We start from the raw sequence: 20,489 nt of genomic DNA, 5'->3' as shown, positions 1-20,489 counted from the left end.
AAAGATAAAAACTTATAGAATGTGGAAAATTGTTGAATAGAAAAATGTTAATGCAAACTTGGTTCTTTGAATGGGGATGCAGAAAATGGAAACAGCTAATTAAGAAGATCAACAACAGTTTTGTCGGACATTACTGAGGACCAGAAATATGTAGATTCATAAAAGTAATCCCTTTGATCAGGAAGAGAAGACAGTGACAGCCACTTCTAAAAAGAAGTGTAAACTTGTTCAATATTTGGTTGAAGTTCAGACCTTAATGGATGCTAATGAGAAAACTGAAATTCAAAAACAAGAAATGAGAAAAAGATCTCGAAGAGTCAGTACAGGAAATGGAGCAGGTGACAGATGACTATAACAGGACGAAGTTAATTGTGCATCACACTGATTCTATTTACAGTAAACCAGATTTAAAAAGAGAATGGGCATTACCAACTTTAAGTGTGAGAATTCACAGACCTTCTGAGAGCATGGGATGAAAGGGACACAGTCACGATGACGGTCGATGAGAACAGCAGAATAGAAAGTGCTTTTCTCAATAAATAAAACCTTCTCTAGGTTTCTATTTTTATTTAATGTTAATTTTTATTTTACTTTAATGATTTACAGAGACTATAACATTTATATTGCTTCTCAATATTCAATTCTATGTCTTGACTAGAAAAAGTCTTAAATGGTCATCTATAATACTCAGGCATATTTGTATATTAAACAGGAATTTCTGAGTACAAAATAATCAGGAATGGGATTAGGAAAAAGTTCTAGCAAGATCAGTTAGAACGCCTTATCAGGGATCCCTGTCTACACCTAATTGCCACATCACCATCTCATCTAATTCCACAGTCATACCCTATAAAGGAACTAGAATTAGGGTGGTTGCAATTTGGGAACTCGCTGAGATGACTGAACCAACAATTCTTACTGCAAAGGCTGCCACTGTAATGACACCACTTCTAGACACGCTTTCATAAATCTTTCTGGTACATAGGAATTGTTTATCATCTGGGAAGCTCAGATAATCTGTTTTTTAAACAAGGGTTGTAGAGAGAATCGCTTATAAACATCACCTGTCAATAAAAAGCTGATGGCCAATGAACTGAGGCAGGAAATAGGAGGTGGCACCCTGGCAGGAAGAGAGAATTCTGGGAAATACCAAGAGATCAAATGGAGACATGGAGAGGGGTGAGAGGGGTGAGATGAGAGATGGACCTAGGAGATGGACGTGAACTAGAAGGGAGACGCTGAGGAGAAATGAAGGAAGAAACAGGCAGGGACTGAAGGAGAGGTAACTAACCACATGGCAGACACAGGATAGTTTAAATGGATAAATAAGTTCTGAGCTAGTCAGGGAATGAGCCAAAGGTTGTGGCCTAGGAATTTATTAATAGATATTTAGCCTCAGAGTCATCATTCCAGGAGCAGGACTGGGAAAGCAATCAGCTATAATTTTTTAACATATGGTGCCGTACATGGAGCACCATGTGTAGGCTTGGATTTTTTCAAAACCTCCTTTAATTGGAGTTCTTTAACATTTCAACTTCCCTTCTAGGCCATGAACGAAAAGAGAAAGATGGTTACTAAGGCAAGGATGTGGACCTGTTTAGAAGTCTTTCTTTGAGATGCTTCCAGTCTTTGTTCTCAGGATCTCAGCAATCCAGTCCAATAGCAAACATCAAACATGAGTCAGTAATGGGGTCCAGCAACAGCAGCTCGGTCCAGCAGAAACCATGAGTGAGGCTTTGTCAAATCGGCACAAGTCTGCAGAAATTTGAAGAAGCAGCCAGAATACCACGAGAAGTTCTTTAGCACATTTCTCTATAAAATCAGGAAAACCAAGATCAATCAACAAAGACTGATGAGGCATTACAAGGTGTACCAATGCAAGAGTGTTCTTAGTGAAGCCCAGTGAAGCCCTGCTAAGTGTTGCACACCAAGAGAAGACTGGCCAGTGAAGACAGGTGAAGTGTTTCAAGGCATACCAATGCAAGAGTGTTCTCTTACTATTTATTGGGTACCATTCATACTCTTCCAAATATCACAAAACCTCTCAAGTGTCCACTCCAGCAAAACACCCTCTCACATGTCTGCTTCAACAAAGAATTCTCTCATAAGATAGCTTCCAGCAAAGCATCACGTGTCACAATTGAGTCTCCAAAGAACCAGAAATTTTCACTTCAAAATACAATTGCATTGGGGAAGAATGTGAGTGAATCACAAGGGGGTAAATTAGTTAGTGAAGCTCAGGAAAGGAGATGTTTCGATCAATCAACTCACTGTTATAGCCACTCAGCTCCTGGTTCTAAGTGACAAGAACAATGGACAGACAATACCTGAGTGAGTGAATGGCATGGCTGTCTGTAGTTCCTTACAGAGACTAGGATAAGCAAGGTTCCTTCAACTGCGATATGAACTCAGCCACCACTTGGAAAAACAATTGTCTCGCACTTAATTATGATATAATGACTTAATCCCCTATTGTGATATTTAGAAAATTTTCAGTTTTCTTTTGAAAACATAGTTTTAATGAAAATTTATATATATATATTACATTGCAAATGTATAAATATTTCAGAAGAATCAATTGCTATAAATACAACTGTGATACAAATTGCAAATATCTCTCTCTCTAGTGAGTCATTTGTCTTTCAGCTCTCATAATTTTTATGTGAAATATTAGTTTCATATTACATAATGAAATGTATTAGATTTTTAAATACAAGGACATGGTAGAAATGATGTCTTGATTAAATAATAAGATTAGTTTACTCTGCTTTCCTACAGCTTAATTTATTAGATCTAAATATTAACAATTTTATCAACTTCATATTTGACAAATTATCTGGAAGTTTGGGCAGATGCACTCTAAACAAAGGACAGAAACAATGTTTTCTGTTTCTGATCAAAGGAAATGACCCAAATGATTGGGCCTCGTGCAGAGTCATCCATGCCGGGGTTGTAGCTGCACACTCAGCTGCTGTTTGGAGTATATATGAGAGTGGGGTTATTTTGTGACGTTAGCACAAGCATTTAGTAAAACGGAGTGTGTATTTTAATGTTGCGGGCTGATGATGATTCTGAGCATTGGACATACAAGCAGTCAGTGTCTCGTAAGTCTGAATTTAGGTAAATCTAAGTGTGAACTTCTGCAAAGATGTTATGTTTCCTCACATCTTCTCTGTAATTGGTGGAGATCTGATAAGGCCACAGCTGTGCGAAGCCTTTTACAGAGTCTTCCAGGGCAGGGGTTGTAGCTGCACACCCAGCTGCAGTTTGGAGCCAGGCTGCAGGCTTACTGGGAGCACTGTGCATAAGCAGCACAGAAGTAGGTGCCTGAGTCCTCCAGCTGGGCATCACTGATGTGCAGGGTGCTGTAGCGCTCCTTAGAATCGAATGTTGACTTTAACCTCCCGTTCTCCTTTGTTCCTGGAGCCAGGTAGAACAGGTTGATGAGGCTGCCCCTGGGATCCTGTAGGAACCACTGCACAGTTGTCATGGCAATAGAAAAATTGCATCTCAGAGAAGAATTGGTTCCCTCATGTAGACTCAAGAATGATGGACTCTGCTCCACATTATTTCCTCTCACCCCTGTTAGAAACAGAAAAAGAAATCAGAATGGGGAGAGGTATCTACCCATATCAATACCCCATGAAACACCCATGAGGAAGAATGCACAGGAGATTTTCATCTACTTTCTCCCTCTCCACCACCGACATTTCTGGAGAATCCCTAATAGGAACTTAGCTTAGCACAACTCACAGCAAATCTGCACCCACAGAATCCCCAGCACAGCTCTCAGGTTCCTCTCCATGGCCCTGTCCACTTGCTGGGATGTCTTCTCTCCAGCTCTGAAGGGGGTCAGTCTTGTGTCCAGACAACTTGTGCTCACAGACTACAGGTTCTCTCTGAGTCACTGAGCTCCCTCATTCATCTGAACGAGGAACTCCACCCACCTGCACCTCATGACTCTGCACTGTCATTGCTCCAGGACTGTGGAGGACATTGATGTAGAGCCCAGGACACTGTGTTTCTAATGTAACACGTAATATGAGAGAGTTTGAGGGAAATGTATGAGGAACGGGAACACATTAATGATGAATGCCAATAGGAAAACCAATGGCTCAGTGTGTAAAGCGGAGCCTTTAGAGTCCTAGCGAGACTGTTTGACCTTTTCTGGCCTAATGGTTTTTACACACTGTATTCTGATCATTCTCTTCCCTTCTGTATCACCTCCAAATCTTTCCCAACTCCTCAAGTCCAGCCCTTTCTTTTCCTCTCTCTTTAGAAAGCAAACACTTAAACAAACAGCCCTCAAACAGAAGTAAATGAAAATTAACAAAGAGGAAATGTGCGCGCGCACGCGCACACACACACACACACACACACACACACACACACACACACACACACACACACCACAAGACAGGAAACTATAAAATACGGACGAAGGACCATTAAAACAAAACATGTTCAAACTAAGTGATAAGGCATTGTGTGCTGGCCATCTTCTGCTGTGTGGTCAATAGAAAAGACATACACAAGGAAGTCCTGGCAGGACTCTTAAATTACACAATCAGGCAAATCAGCATATAATCTACTACACCGAATAAAAAGAATATCTTGCAATTAAGATCATCAGCACAGTTTTGTTGGTTATAGGAAGAACAAGACATGCCCTGTTTCAGCCCTGGTTTCTTTGCTGTCTCTGGACGTCTGCTCTGCTGTTCTGCTGGGTTCTGCAGGGAAGCACAGCTAAGGACGCCGGCTCAGGTTCAGGGAGGCTCGCTCCCTTCTAGTTTCCATACCTTATATCTTCTAGTTTTCCTTTTTAAAAAAGCAATTATTTTTTCTTTCCAGTTTAGAATACAACACACACACACACACACACACACACACACACACACACACACCACAGTATGTTATTTTATGGAATTATAGATGAAATTCTAAGATACAGAAAAAACAGTGATAAAAGTTGCTCTTGTGTGTCCATCCTCAGGGAGACTCTGTTTTGTTTACATCTCATCAGAGAATTGTTCTTTAAAGAGATTTATACACATATGAGATCCAGTGAACCAGCTCTGGATATCTGTGGTTCTATTAAGTGACAAGGAGCTAAGGGTCTGTATATCTCTGAACCATCACCACTATTCCTTGCTTTGTGAGTGGATTGACTTATGTACTGTATCTCAGCTCAGCCCTTCAGACCTCTGGGCATCTTAAGAATCAGTAATTTCTAGGAACCCTGCAGTGCCCCCTAGTGGACTGACACCACCAACAAATGTGACTTCAGGCCATCTCCACAAGCCTCATTAAACCAGCCCTTTACTTCCTGGTGAAGGAAATGCCAATGGTCAGAAGACAAGAGTGTCTAGATGGAGTTCTCCATAGAAGAAACAAAAATGGCTTTAAAAATCTCAAAATTGCTCATTATCCTTAGTAATTAGGAGAACACAATTTAAAACAACTTTGTGATTTCAACTTACACCAGTTAGAACGTCTAAATTAAAACAACTGACAACAAATGCTGAGGTGGGTGTTGGGAGAAAGGAACCCACATTCATTGTGAGGGAACTTGAAAATTTGTGGAGCTGCTCTGGATCCTGTGGAAAATCTTCAAAAACCTAAAGACAGATGTAGCATACAATCCATCTATTCTACCTCAGTGTGCGTCCAAAGAACTCTCCATCCTGCCTCACAGATTCCTGCTTTTGTTCATCGCTGCTCCACTCACAGGAAGTAGGAAATAGAAACAGCCTAATGTCCTCCTCCTGGTGAGTGCAGAATGAAAATGTGGCACTTATAAGCTCTGGAGTATTTTTCAGTGTAAAGAAAAACATCGCCACAAATTTTGCAGACGGAACTAGAAATGATAATTTCAAATGAATTGACTGAGACCCAGAGAAACAAAGACCACACATTCCGACACTGAGCTGACTGCAGTGGAAATTGCAGAGACTCCCAGCTCTACATTTTCAGATGGACAGATAGAACCTGGAGTAACCACAGAGGCCAGAAAGGTACAAAGGGGAACACGGGGTTGGGGAGAAGCACCAGAGAAAGTAAGGGCAAGATAAGCATAAGTTAATGGGAACAATAGGAAAGAAGAACAGAGGTAGCTGGGAAGGGATGGGAGGTCAGCACAGAAAATGGGGTGCATGTACACAAATGAGTATTACTCAGTTTTCAAAACAATGACATCATGAAACTTGCAGGAAAGTAGACGGAGCAAGAAAAACAATCATTCGCACTGAGGCAGTCCAGACTCAGGAAGACAAACACAGTGTGGACTCACTTATAAGTGGACATTAGCCATGAAGTGAAGAAGAATCATGCTACAATCCACAGACACAATAAGGCTAAGTAACAAGGAGGATGAATGGGGGAGGGGGGAAACATGATTCTCACTGAGAGAGGGAAATACAATAGTCATGGTGGGTGGATATGGAGCTGGGATTGAATGAGGTTGAGGGTAGGAAAGCAAACATAAATGATCACATTGAGAGAGGAAAAAGAGAGAGAATAACGGGACAGACAATTGGAATTGAAGGGGGATGTCCGGAACGAGCTAGAAACCTGGGGCAATGGCAACTCCCAGAAATCTATTAAATGATCTTAGTTAAGACTCCTAGCAATGAAGGACATGGAGTCTGAACTGGCCATCTTCTGTAACAAAGCAAGACATCAAATGAAGGGACTGAGACAGCAACCAAGCCACAAAACCTCCAACTTACAATTTTCCTACCCACAAAATGTGCAGGGGTACAGATGGAGCAGACAATGAAGGATTCCTAAACAGTTACCAGTCCAGCCTGATAACCGTGCCATGAGGTTGCCCACTTGACACACTATGCTTCCCATAGGTGTGCCTAGCATAACCATCATCAGAAAGGCTTCATGGAGGAACTAGTAGAAACCTATGCAAAGACCCACAGCCGAACATTAGGTGGAGCTTGGGGAATCCTGTGGAAGATGCGCAGGAAGGACAGTAGGAGCAATACTAGTCAAAAAACAAGAAAACCTATACAATTAACTACCCTGGGCCCATCGTGTTTATAGAGGTTGTGCCATCAACCAGAGAGCTTGCATGGGACTCACTTAGGCCCTCTGCACTTATGGGACAGTTGTGTAGCTTGGCCCTCATGTGGGTGGTCTCCTGACAGCAGCAGCAGGGGCTGTGTCTGACTCTCTTTCATGCCTCTGGGATTCTTTCCCTAAAGTGAGTGGCCTCCTTAAGCCTCAACAGGAGAAGATGAACCTACCCTGGCCTTACTGTAACTTTATATGCCAAGGCTGTTTGATACATGTGGTAGGCGTCCCCTTTCCTGAAGTTAAAGGGAAAAGGAATTGGTGGGGGTGAGGATGGATGTGGAGGGAGGGAGGACTGGAGAAGAGGAGGGAGGAAAAACTGCAGTTAGGATGCAAAGTTAATTAAAGGTGTATATTTTTATACACCTTTTTTATTATAAAAATGAAAAGGTGGGAAGATTTAATTGCCCTTTATAACTTAATAGTCTTAGTATTTGAATAAGTTAATGAACACGTAAGTTATTTTTAAAAGACTAAAAGCACACTCCATTCATGGTAAAAGCATATACCCTGAACACCCTGGTCCATCCTGTTGAATTCATCACTCGCCATCCTAAACTTCTCCTTCAGCTTTCCTTTTGGAGCTGATGCTGCCTGGTGTTTTCTTAAAAAATCGTAATCATATATTATACGTGCAGACTAACAGGAAATATAGAGTATTTCATGTCTCATTTTCTGTTTGATATAAAATCTCAAATTTGTGTTGCTCCTTTTGTACTTTTATTTGCAATCTCATAAGCCTCAGCTGAGGATGCTGGGGCATGTCTGGGATCCCAGCAACTGGCAGGTCAAGGAAGGAGGATCAGAAGCTCAACCTCATTGTGAGCTAAGAATTGAATTCACTTGATGTCAGCCTAAACCCCATGAAGCTCCATCACAACAAACAACTAACAAACAATTGAGTCTTTCTCACGTTAGCAGCAGCTGTAGCCTCTGCTTTTGCCTTGCACTGCGTTATGGACACATCTCAGGTTACACATCCCACCTTCAAACAGCTTGACAAATACATATTTATGTGTAACAATATATGCACATAGTTTCAACAATGGACTTCATCATTAGAACTGAAATACAGTTCTGTATGCAGATGCTCCAGTTCATTTTGCCAAAGAGAACAATGAAGTCTTTGTCAAAACAACAAAAGAAAAAAATTGAGATTACCAAAAACACTGACGTATTAAAACTGTATCCAAATGTAAAAGTTGTATAAATGTTTATCAAAAAAAGATCTTCTGAATGAATCAAAACTTTAATTCTTTGTACACTGAAGTGGAAACTTAAGGGGTCTTTGAAAAGTTAGTTGTGTTGAAGAATGTTTTTCTGGGGCAAACACATGAAGGAATCTTTCTCTGAAGCAGACACGGGTGAAAGAATTTTTTCTGAAGCAAGCACGTGAAAGAACAGATGATGAAGGATTCGTTAATGATATGCATGCATTGGTCTGCCTCACACTATGTAGTTGAACTCCATTTTTCAGGACTGCACTAGAAAACTTCTGGCGGTATGTTGCTATTTCTTTCTACTTCCTCAGACTCAGGATGATTGGCAGAGTGATGTCATCTAAGATGGACGCACCTATCGAGGCAAGACCCATGGAGGACACATGGTGTTTGGAGGAGTACATAAAGGACTCAGCAGACAGTGACGGAAGCTTGCTTGGCTTGCTTGCATAGCTAAATGCTTCTCAGTCTTACATTTTGGCTGATCTTGGCTTCACCCATAGAAGCACAGCCAAGAACTTTCCCTGACATTCCTGGTGATCCTGGTCTCTCCTGCTTACACAGAGATTCAGCTGAGGCCTGGCTGTTCCTACTAGGTTGTGCCACTGCTGATGCTATCCTGACACTACTGAACTGGACTGCTGGAGTATCCGTGAAGTGTTTCCAAGTGGGCTGAGCTGCTGACCTGTGAACTGAACTGCTCATTTCTTGACAATGCAGATAGGATTTGCTTCAAGAACCATTTCTAAACAGATCCACTTCCCCTGTATCCTTTTTTATCCACTACCTCTGGTGGGTGGTAGGCTAAAAGGGAGGGTAAAACATTTAAGAACACTTGCAGTAATAAAAAGTGTTGCAACCGGTTCCTGCCCCTACCGCCCTGTGCTTCTCTTCTGGGCTCTCTCTAACCTTGGCAGTTGCTCTCTCACAATTTCCAGCCTCATTGGGCCAAAAGGAACTATCCATGCTAGTGCCAGCACCCATGGGACCAAATGACACTGCGGGTTATCTTTATCTCAGAGGCCACACTGCACTCAAGTCCTCTCTAAACCTGGGGGTCTGCAGTCCCTTCCAAGTGGAACCTTGCCACTCTGGTCTCTAGAGTTAGTTCCAGCAACAGGGGGAGCCAAATGGAACTAAGCATAATTTATCCTTAATTAGTATCTCTCCCGGTGGCTCTCTGCTAGCTGTGAACTCTCTGGTTCCAGCTGCCCAGTAAAATCAGGGCTCTAGAAGTCCAGCATGGGCTGGCCTATCATGGTTCTCTGCCTCAGACTCTGCTCATACTCCCAACAACCCAGTGAAATCATGACTCAATAAAGTGTAATTTTTAAATCAGATTTATATATTAAATTCTCAATCCACAATACATCCTCCCAATGAACTCACAACCAATTGATAAGGATATAAACCTCCTACATAGATAAGCTCTACATAGATTGCCTACAGAAATCCATCCCAACTACCTTCACAGTTCAAGACACCCAGATCTGGGTCATCCTTCTCCATCTTCGTCTTGATTCTCCACTCCTCCCCCTTCTCCTCTGCCTTCAAAAGCTTTGCTTCTGCCTTATATTTACTGTCCAGTCATGGCCTTGACCTAACTTGAGTCAACCCTCACCTTCATATAGACATCAACATACAAGGTCCATCATTAAAAATAGTTTTGAAAAATTAAAGTTACAGCTCATGTTACTTTGGGAAACTCTAATCAGAAACCACCAATGCTGAAGACAACATAGGACACGTTTCCCCTGCTGTCCTTGTGGAAGGATTGACGCCTTCTCTCTAACCCACTCACCATAACCACCACAGCCTTCTCCACAGCAGGCCTGTTCTGCTCTCAGGTGGAGAGAGAGGACAGCCTAGGAGACAGTCAAGTTTGTCAGGTGAATCAGCTCATGCTACACAGAAACCGTGTTTCTGAGAGGTTTGAGTGAGTGTTGACTTAACATTTAGATCAAAGAGAAAATGGGAAATAGGCAGAGGAGAAAGACCAAGAATAAATGAAGCAGAAAAAAATGAAGCCAAAACTGAGAAATTTTCATGTACTGAGAGGATAGAGAGCTGCATAGCCAATTCTGGATAAAGTCCTTCTGTTCAGTTACTATTGCGGCTCCATTCCCTTCCATTCCTTCACAATTACCTCATTTTATTTTGTTTCAGGTTCTTCTAGAAACATGCAAGTGATTGTGTGTAAATGCAATCATCAAACTTACATGTGATTCAGCTTGACTCATTATTAGACTTATACACATTTAAGCTTGTATACATACACACATACATATACACTGATACACACATATATAATATATATATTACATATATATATATACACTTCACACATACATACATTTCCATGCTTATACACATGTATACACCGAATGGAATAAAATTACATTAAAAGGTGACTGTTTTGCTGAATTATCATGTTAAGTATTGCAATGCACTACTTTAGAACAATATCAAATAAAACAACCCAATATTTGAGCATATAGGATAGAATTTGTCCAGGTGTGTGTGTCTGTGTGTATGTGTATTCAGGTGCACAGCAGAACTCCATATAATATCATACAGATAACATTATTATTCTTAAAAGGATATTAAAGTCTGAATTATGTGCTACGCAAAATATATATGCTGGAGTGCTCACGCCCAGGACTCCAGTGTGATGATACTTGAAGACAGTTGGTTAAAAGTTGACTGAAGTAAAATGAATGTACACATGAGGGCCAGACCAATCAGACTGATGATGAGCACAGACCTGCACATCCTCTGACCTTGTTTGGACTCACTACTGTGGACTTCTGGGACCACAGAGAGAGATCTCAGAAAAAGTGGGTCCTGCTCACAACTCCATCTTGGACTGTCCCCTCTAAGACTTCAAGAAAAGAAGTTTTGTTCTCTCAGCCACACACCCTGTGGTGTGCTGTGAAATCCCCCCTCCACATGAATATAGTTGGCCATTTTTAGATTCTACTGCACAAGCACAGCCAAAAAAGTTTCTGAAGATGTAACTCTACAGATGAAATAATTCAACAGTTTATCTTTCCACCATTTTATTTTGTTTTACAGCTATTGTCTCCCAGGTAATACTTCCCCATTCTTGCCAAAATCCGCCTGAGAATTCTACTTAAAGGTCTAATGGCCTCACCAATTTGTCAAGGTGCTGGGAAGACTGGGGTCGCATTTCCTGCACTGAGCTCCCAATGCTACTGTAAAGGAGTGAATCCCCCTGTAGGTTCTCACAGGGCTTTAGATATTTTCACACCCAGGGCTTGTGTCACAGCACCAGGACATCTCAGGTTTGCTCGGGACACACATGGAGAAGGAAAACATATGAACATCTCAAACACACACACACACACACACACACACACACACACACACACACACACACAGAGTATACAGGTACAATTGGGTAGGTTTACAGTTAACATGAAATCATATTGATTCAGACAGGCTCTATTGCTTTTGTCCCACTGAAGTTACTCTCACTTCAAAGTGTGAGCTAAGCCTGACAAGAATGCTCCTTCTGGGGGTTGTCAGACGCCATTTAAATAAAGACAATGACAGAAGAAACTGAGATTCTGTTGACAACAACATGATAAATACACAAAGTGTCATCACATGTCATAGGGAACATCATATAGTGGGTTTCTCTAGCAAGAGAAGAAGCATGTTGCATAGTATAGCCCATACCTAGACCCACTAATAACCAAGTATTTAATCCCTAACAATTCCTTGTCTAGCCACTGTGAGACACAGTGGAACAGAGTGCAGTACGTTTGTCTGTGAGGTACTGTACTGCAATGACAGTGATGGATGATGGTGGTGATGATGATGATGATGGTGGTGATGATGATGATGGTGGTGGTGGTGATGCACATAAGAACATGTGGATCTATCAGCTGCATGCAGGTGAGCAGAATGAGAAACAGGAAGCTCTGCCACACAACTCCACAGGCCTGAAGTTCTCAGCCAGGCCAAATATGTGTGGCAAGAATGGGGAACCCTATGGCCTGCAGCAGGCGAGTAGACTGGAAAGCTATACATGAGCATTCATGGGCTGCTGTAGGCTCTGTGTCTTACAATGATATACACTGTCCCTGCGTTCTCATTTCATGAAAAAGAAAGTCAAAACTAAGAGAGTAACAGAGTAATGTGTGGAATAGATTACTTAATATTAGAATCTTCAGATACTTGTGTTTGTGTTCTATGTTAAAATATTTATGTGTACATGTATGTGCTCTTGGGGTGTGGGTACAACTAAGTGGGGCATGTAAAAGCACATGTGTATGTGTACATATAGAGACTAGAGAAAAACCTTGAATGTTCTTCCTCATGTTCTAAAGAGCTTGTGTGTGTGTATCTGTGTGTGCATCCGTGTGTATGTGAGTGTGTGTGTGTGTGTGTGTGTGTGTGTGTTTATGTGCACAAATGTGCACATTCATGTGGATGCCAGAAATCAATCTTGGATGTCATTTTTCTGAAGCTATCTGCCTTGTTTGTTGGAGAAAGCTCTCTCACTGTTACCTGGAGCTCACGGTTAGTCTAGGCTGTCTGGAGAGCACAGCCACCATGCCCAGCTTTGATGTGTGCACTGAAAATCGTGCTTAGGTGCTCATGGTTCATGGTGCCCGCCTACTTCCATTTCGGAGCTGAGCAGCACTAGAAAAATCTCCCTTTCTTTCTCTCTTATCCTGACTATTCACCCTCCTCTGCTGTATGCAAGAGAGTATAAAAACTTCTACAATCCTCCCATTCAGATGGAGAAGAAACTAAAATTCCTCACTGTAGTCAGAGAGCATTAACTTTCCCTATGACTCTTGCCTAACTCTTGTCAGAAGGGCAGGACTATGTTAGGGTCAAAGAATCTATCCTTGATACTCTCTAAAATCATACACACCAGAGTCAAAGCAGCGAGCAGTTATAAAAGATGAAGAAGAAATCAGACTACGGAGTCTCAAGGAGATGAGAAGATTTGAAAATGGCAGCAAAAACAAGATAGTACATTTACAACTGCGATGAATTCTTTGGGGAAAAAAAAACAAATGAGCTCGAATTCCTTATTCTCCTGTTTTGTTTATAATGGTGGCTAGAACATACATAATTATGACAGATGTCAAAAATTTGTATCACTGATGAAATCATATATTGACTAATAAGGCATCAAATTATTTCCAAGACGATGGTACTTAAATAGTATGACCAATTCTGATCAGTCCATTTAACAGCAAAAGAGTTTATAGGGAGATGAACACAAAAGATTGAAAAGAGGAGGAAAATTCCAGGACAAAAGCTGTAGAGTACACCTTTCACTGTCTGTGTAAATGATACATAAAGCGACAAAATCAAAGTCCAGCTTCTGGTATTTCCCCATCATATCCTTGGTCTAGTCACGGTCCAAGCAAAGTCCACGCAGGAAATAGCATTCAGGATAACAACACAGTCGCCTCCAATCCACAGAATGAGCTCATTCTACGATTGAGCATTAGAAATAATGGATGGTTTAGTTGGAAATGAGTTGCAGAAAGGCAGCTGGGACAGCGCAACTTCCCTTCTTTCCTCTCCAAGTCCGAAGAGATGCTTCAGAGACCACAGGAGAGACCTTGTGTCTGAGCACCCACGGCCATGGGTATTTGTGATCAGCTCCCCCTACAGCCCCAGACACTGTGCGCTCAGAGCACAGAAGTACACAGCCGAATCGCTCCAGTGCACAGAGGCTTTCCGCAGGTGGAAGGAAGAGTTACTCTTGCTGAACTCAGCCACAAAGCCATTCACTCCTTGAACCATGGGGTTTCCTGAATAGTACCTGAGGAGCATCTCCAGCCCCTGCTGTGGGTACTGGACATACCAGAACAGGGAAGGTGGCACAGACGAGGAATAGGTGCATCTCAGCTGCAGAGAGGATTCTTCAGAGACAGTGACATGAGTATCAGGTTGAGTCACTGACTGAGCTTGGGCAACTCCTGGAAGGGAATATTAGGTCAGTAAGTGCAGTGCAGATTCAGTGAGGACAGTCAGAATGCAGAGATGCAGAGACCACAAGGAAGCTGTACTCACTCAGGAGAAAGTTTATCCCCAGCACTGGGAGGAGCACCAGGAACATGGTTGAGCCTTGGGAAGGCTGCAGCTCTGTTGTGGAGGAACTCTGGAACAGGACAGGCAGGAAAGTGACTGAAGAAAGTAGGAGCTTAAAAGCAGGTGTAGGGAAGAGTCTGCTGGAAAAATCTTACGCTCAGATAAAAACTGACGCTACAAACAGGAGCCTGGAAAGTTTTGAATATCTGATTCTTGTCACTTTCCTTTGCTAAATTCTCAGGCAGCTGCAGGAAGGATGAGGTGAGCAAGTGGAGATCTACAAAGGAAGAAGGAGCAGTAGTGAGTGCAGCAGCGCCCTCTGGAGGCCACATGAGGAACCAAGTGTCTTGCGGGTCCCCATTCTGCCTCCTGCTGTGTTCTGTTTCACAGATGTAGAAAACTTTGGCAAAGCACATTGTAGTGTTGCCACCACACCTTGGAACAAATAAGACGCACAGGGTTAGGGTTTTAGCATTGGTGATTCGTGTGTCAAGAAGAAAATGTGTCAACTTCTTCTGCCTTTTCTCAACTTGACAGGGGCAAGAGTCATCTGGAAAAAGGGAACCTCACATTAAAAAAAAAAAGCAAAAGACGAAAACCCTATCAATCAGCAGTAGGAAAATGTATGGAGCATTTTCTTGGTGATCAATATGAGATTGCCAAGCCAACTGTGGCAGTGTGACTCCTAGTCTGGTTGTCCTGTGTTGGTTAAGAATATCAAGTCTTCTGAAACATGAGGATCAATGAGGATCAACTCAATTAGCAGCTTCCCTCCATGGTTCTATTTCAGTTCCTGACTCTGGGTTCTTCCTTGATTCCTGCCTGGGCTTCCTATGATGATGGCCTGTAACCCGTGAGCCAAATTAATCCTTTACTTTACAAGCTGGTTTTCCTCGGATTTTATTGCTGCAATAAAAAGAAAACTAGGACACTAGGTAAACCCTGCTGTCTAAAGACAGACTTCCAACAAGGACAGAAGCTTTGGTGCAGTGAGCAGACTGGGAAGCCCAAGGCAGGAGGCAGTGAGTGTCCCAATCCAGGACAGGATCAAAATGGGCAGAGTCTTAAGAGGCTTGGAGAGGGGAGCTTTGTTTTCACACCATGGATATTTACTCTCTGAATTAAGGATTTCAATTTGTGAGAGATCTGTCTTGTAAATGTTCTATTGAAATACCATTCAGACTCCATGCAACGCAGCCATTCAAAGGGTATTTGAAGATTTTTGCTTTACTCACAGAACTCTCTCAGCATCATCAAATAGATTTTATCAAAATTCCTTGCCACAAAAAGAAACTCCATACCTAGGAACAGTAACCCCATCTCCTTCCACTAAATCCTGCCACTGATAGAGTTTTTTTATACTAGCTGTTACATAGAAATAGACATTTGTTTCATGTGGTCTCTTGTGCTTCTGTGTACTTCAAACTTCCTTTTGAAGCAGGAGTCAGTATGTCCTTCCTTTCCATTGCTATATGGCATTGCATTCCATAGGTAGGCTACATTTTTCCATTCATAAGTTGACAGCCACTTTGGTACATTATGAATATGAAGTTATGAGCGCTCACACACACACACACACACACACACACACACACCCCTTCATTGGTCTTTAGTAGGTTACTAAGGAATGAATTGGCATTTCCCAAAGCAATTTCAATATTTTCCTTCCCAGGAACAGCACTTGTGGATTTCATGTTCCCCACCCCTTAGACAAGACCTATACTAATATCTCTATTTATATTCCCTGATTTAGTGGCAGTGGCTGGACATTTTGTTGTATCTTTTCCTTGTCTAAAAACACACAGTGTTCAACATTCTTTCATGTTCTGCTCTAGTATTTTGACATCATCCATAGAAACTGTCTATCCACATGTTTGTTCACCTTTAACCTAGATTATTTCTCTGTTTACCATTGAAGGATAGAGGTGATTATACATTGTGGTTGGAAAGGTGTTATCAGATAAATGATATGCAAAAAATTCCCATTGTGATGCCATTTTCATACTATTGATGATCTCCTGTAATCAAAAAGATAATTTTCCTATCTTCATTTTCCCTTCCATTTGAGTATAATACCTAAGAAGGATTGCTCAAACCATTGCACATGAATGCACACTCCAATGTTTATTCACCTGTGCTCTATGGCTTTGTTATTATTATTCTTTTTTTTTATTAACTTGAGTATTTCTTATATACATTTCAAGTGTTATTCCCTTTCCCGGTTTCCGGGCAAACATCCTCCTCCCCCCTCCCCTTCCTTATGGGTGTTCCCCTCCCAACCCTCCCCCCATTGCCGCCCTCCCCCCATAGTCTAGTTCACTGGGGGTTCAGTCTTAGCAGGACCCAGGGCTTCCCCTTCCACTGGTGCTCTTACTAGGATATTCATTGCTACCTATGGGGTCAGAGTCCAGGGTCAGTCCATGTATAGTAATTAGGTAGTGGCTTAATCCCTGGAAGCTCTGGTTGCTTGACATTGTTGTACTTTTGGGGTCTCGAGCCCCTTCAAGCTCTTCCAGTTCTTTCTCTGATTCCTTCAACGGGGGACTTATTCTCAGTTCAGTGGTTTGCTGCTGGCATTCGCCTCTGTATTTGCTGGATTCTGGCTGTGTCTCTCAGGAGCGATCTACATCCGGCTCCTGTCGGTCTGCACTTCTTTGCTTCATCCATCTTGTCTAATTGGATGGCTGTATATGTATGGGCCACATGTGGGGCAGACTCTGAATGGGTGTTCCTTCAGTCTCTGTTTTAATCTTTGCCTCTCCCTTCCCTGCCAAGGGTATTCTTTTTCCTCATTTAAAGAAGGAGTGAAGCATTCACATTTTGATCATCCGTCTTGAGTTTCGTTTGTTCTAGGGATCTAGGGTAATTCAAGCATTTGGGCTAAAAGCCACTTATCAATGAGTGCATACCATGTATGTCTTTCTGTGATTGGGTTAGCTCACTCAGGATGATATTTTCCAGTTCCAACCATTTGCCTACGAATTTCATAAACTCGTTGTTTTTGATAGCTAAGTAATATTCCATTGTGTAGATGTACCACATTTTCTGTATCCATTCCTCTGTTGAAGGGCATCTGGGTTCTTTCCATTTTCTGGCTATTATAAATAAGGCTGCGATGAACATAGTGGAGCACGTGTCTCTTTTATATGTTGAGGCATCTTTTGGGTATATGCCCAAGAGAGGTATAGCTGGATCCTCAGGCAGTTCAATGTCCAATTTTCTGAGGAACCTCCAGACTGATTTCCAGAATGGTTTTACCAGTCTGCAATCCCACCAACAATGGAGGAGTGTTCCTCTTTCTCCACATCCTCGCCAGCATCTGCTGTCACCTGAGTCTTTGATCTTAGCCATTCTCACTGTTGTGAGGTGAAATCTCAGGGTTGTTTTGATTTGCATTTCCCTTATGACTAAAGATGTTGAACATTTCTTTAGGTGTTTCTCAGCCATTCGGCATTCCTCAGCCGTGAATTCTTTGTTTAGCTCTGAACCCCATTTTTTAATAGGGTTATTTGTTTCCCTGCGGTCTAACTTCTTGAGTTCTTTGTATATTTTGGATATAAGGCCTCTATCTGTTGTAGGATTGGTAAAGATCTTTTCCCAATCTGTTGGTTGCCGTTTTGTCTTAACCACCGTGTCCTTTGCCTTACAGAAGCTTTGCAGTTTTATGAGATCCCATTTGTCGATTCTGGATCTTAGAGCATAAGCCATTGGTGTTTTATTCAGGAAATTTTTTCCAGTGCCCATGTGTTCCAGATGCTTCCCTAGATTTTCTTCTATTAGTTTGAGTGTGTCTGGTTTGATGTGGAGGTCCTTGATCCACTTGGACTTAAGCTTTGTACAGGGTGATAAGGATGGATCGATCTGCATTCTTCTACATGTTGCCCTCCAGTTGAACCAGCACCATTTGCTGAAAATGCTATCTTTTTTCCATTGGATGGTTTTGGCTCCTTTGTCAAAAATCAAGTGACCATAGGTGTGTGGGTTCATTTCTGGGTCTTCAATTCTATTCCATTGGTCTATCTGTCTGTCTCTGTACCAATACCATGCAGTTTTTATCACTATTGCTCTGTAATACAGCTTGAGTTCAGGGATAGTGATTCTCCCTGAAGTCCTTTTATTGTTGAGGATAGCGTTAGCTATCCTGGGTTTTTTGTTATTCCAGATGAATTTGCAAATTGTTCTGTCTAACTCTTTGAAGAATTGGATTGGTATTTTGATGGGGATTGCATTGAATCTGTAGATTGCTTTTGGTAAAATGGCCATTTTTACTATATTAATCCTGCCAATCCATGAGCATGGGAGATCTTTCCATCTTCTGAGGTCTTCTTCAATTTCTTTCCTCAGTGTCTTGAAGTTCTTATTGTACAGATCTTTTACTTGCTTGGTTAAAGTCACACCGAGGTACTTTATATTATTTGGGTCTATTATGAAGGTTGTCGTTTCCCTAATTTCTTTCTCGGCTTGTTTCTCTTTTGTATAGAGGAAGGCAACTGATTTATTTGAGTTAATTTTATACCCAGCCACTTTGCTGAAGTTGTTTATCAGCTTTAGTAGTTCTCTGGTGGAACTTTTGGGATCACTTAAATATACTATCATGTCATCTGCAAATAGTGATATTTTGACTTCTTCCTTTCCGATCTCTATCCCCTTGATCTCCTTTTGTTGTCTGATTGCTCTGGCTAGAACTTCGAGAACTATATTGAATAAGTAGGGAGAGAGTGGGCAGCCTTGTCTAGTCCCTGATTTTAGTGGGATTGCTTCAAGTTTCTCTCCATTTAGTTTAATGTTAGCAACTGGTTTGCTGTATATGGCTTTTACTATGTTTAGGTATGGGCCTTGAATTCCTATTCTTTCCAGGACTTTTATAATGAAGGGGTGTTGAATTTTGTCAAATGCTTTCTCAGCATCTAATGAAATGATCATGTGGTTCTGTTCTTTCAGTTTGTTTATATGATGGATCACGTTGATGGTTTTCCGTATATTAAACCATCCCTGCATGCCTGGGATGAAGCCTACTTGATCATGGTGGATGATTGTTTTGATGTGCTCTTGAATTCGGTTTGCCAGAATTTTATTGAGTATTTTTGCGTCGATATTCATAAGGGAAATTGGTCTGAAGTTCTCTTTCTTTGTTGTGTCTTTGTGTGGTTTAGGTATAAGAGTAATTGTGGCTTCGTAGAAGGAATTCGGTAGTGCTCCATCTGTTTCAATTTTGTGGAATAGTTTGGATAATATTGGTATGAGGTCTTCTATGAAGGTTTGATAGAATTCTGCACTAAACCCGTCTGGACCTGGGCTCTTTTTGGTTGGGAGACCTTTAATGACTGCTTCTATTTCCTTAGGAGTTATGGGGTTGTTTAACTGGTTTATCTGTTCCTGATTTAACTTCGATACCTGGTATCTGTCTAGGAAATTGTCCATTTCCTGAAGATTTTCAAGTTTTGTTGAATATAGGTTTTTATAGTAAGATCTGATGATTTTTTGAATTTCCTCTGAATCTGTAGTTATGTCTCCCTTTTCATTTCTGATTTTGTTAATTTGGACGCACTCTCTGTGTCCTCTCGTTAGTCTGGCTAAGGGTTTATCTATCTTGTTGATTTTCTCAAAGAACCAACTTTTGGTTCTGTTGATTCTTTCTATGGTCCTTTTTGTTTCTACTTGGTTGATTTCAGCTCTGAGTTTGATTATTTCCTTCCTTCTACTCCTCCTGGGTGTATTTGTTTCTTTTTGTTCTAAAGCTTTTAGGTGTGCTGTCAAGCTGCTGACATATGCTCTTTCCTGTTTCTTTCTGCAGGCACTCAGCGCTATGAGTTTTCCTCTTAGCACAGCTTTCATTGTGTCCCATAAGTTTGGGTATGTTGTATCTTCACTTTCATTGAATTCTAAAAAGTTTTTAATTTCTTTCTTTATTTCTTCCTTGACCAGGTTATCATTGAGTAGAGCATTGTTCAATTTCCACGTATATGTGGGCATTCTTCCCTTATTGTTATTGAAGACCAGTTTTAGGCCGTGGTGGTCCGATAGCACGCATGGGATTATTTCTATCTTTCTGTACTTGTTGAGGCCCGTTTTTTGATCAATTATATGGTCAATTTTGGCGAA

General features: G+C 41.5%; 1 gene segment (V, D, J or C); it reads right to left on the bottom strand.

Annotated features, from left to right (window-relative positions):
• Positions 1-3,286: 3,286 nt before the first annotated feature.
• LOC134482282 (T cell receptor alpha variable 22-like) lies at positions 3,287-3,805 on the bottom strand. The segment is given in 2 exon segments: positions 3,287-3,582; positions 3,754-3,805. Coding segments are annotated over 2 exon segments (348 nt in total).
• Between the last annotated feature and the right edge of the window lie 16,684 nt (positions 3,806-20,489).

The sequence above is a fragment of the Rattus norvegicus genome, chromosome 15, assembly GCF_036323735.1.
Source record: "Rattus norvegicus strain BN/NHsdMcwi chromosome 15, GRCr8, whole genome shotgun sequence".
In the NCBI taxonomy this organism is placed as follows: domain Eukaryota; kingdom Metazoa; phylum Chordata; class Mammalia; order Rodentia; family Muridae; genus Rattus; species Rattus norvegicus.
The sequence above is the reverse complement of the archived record's forward strand: the minus strand, read 5'-3'. Positions and strand labels throughout refer to the sequence as shown.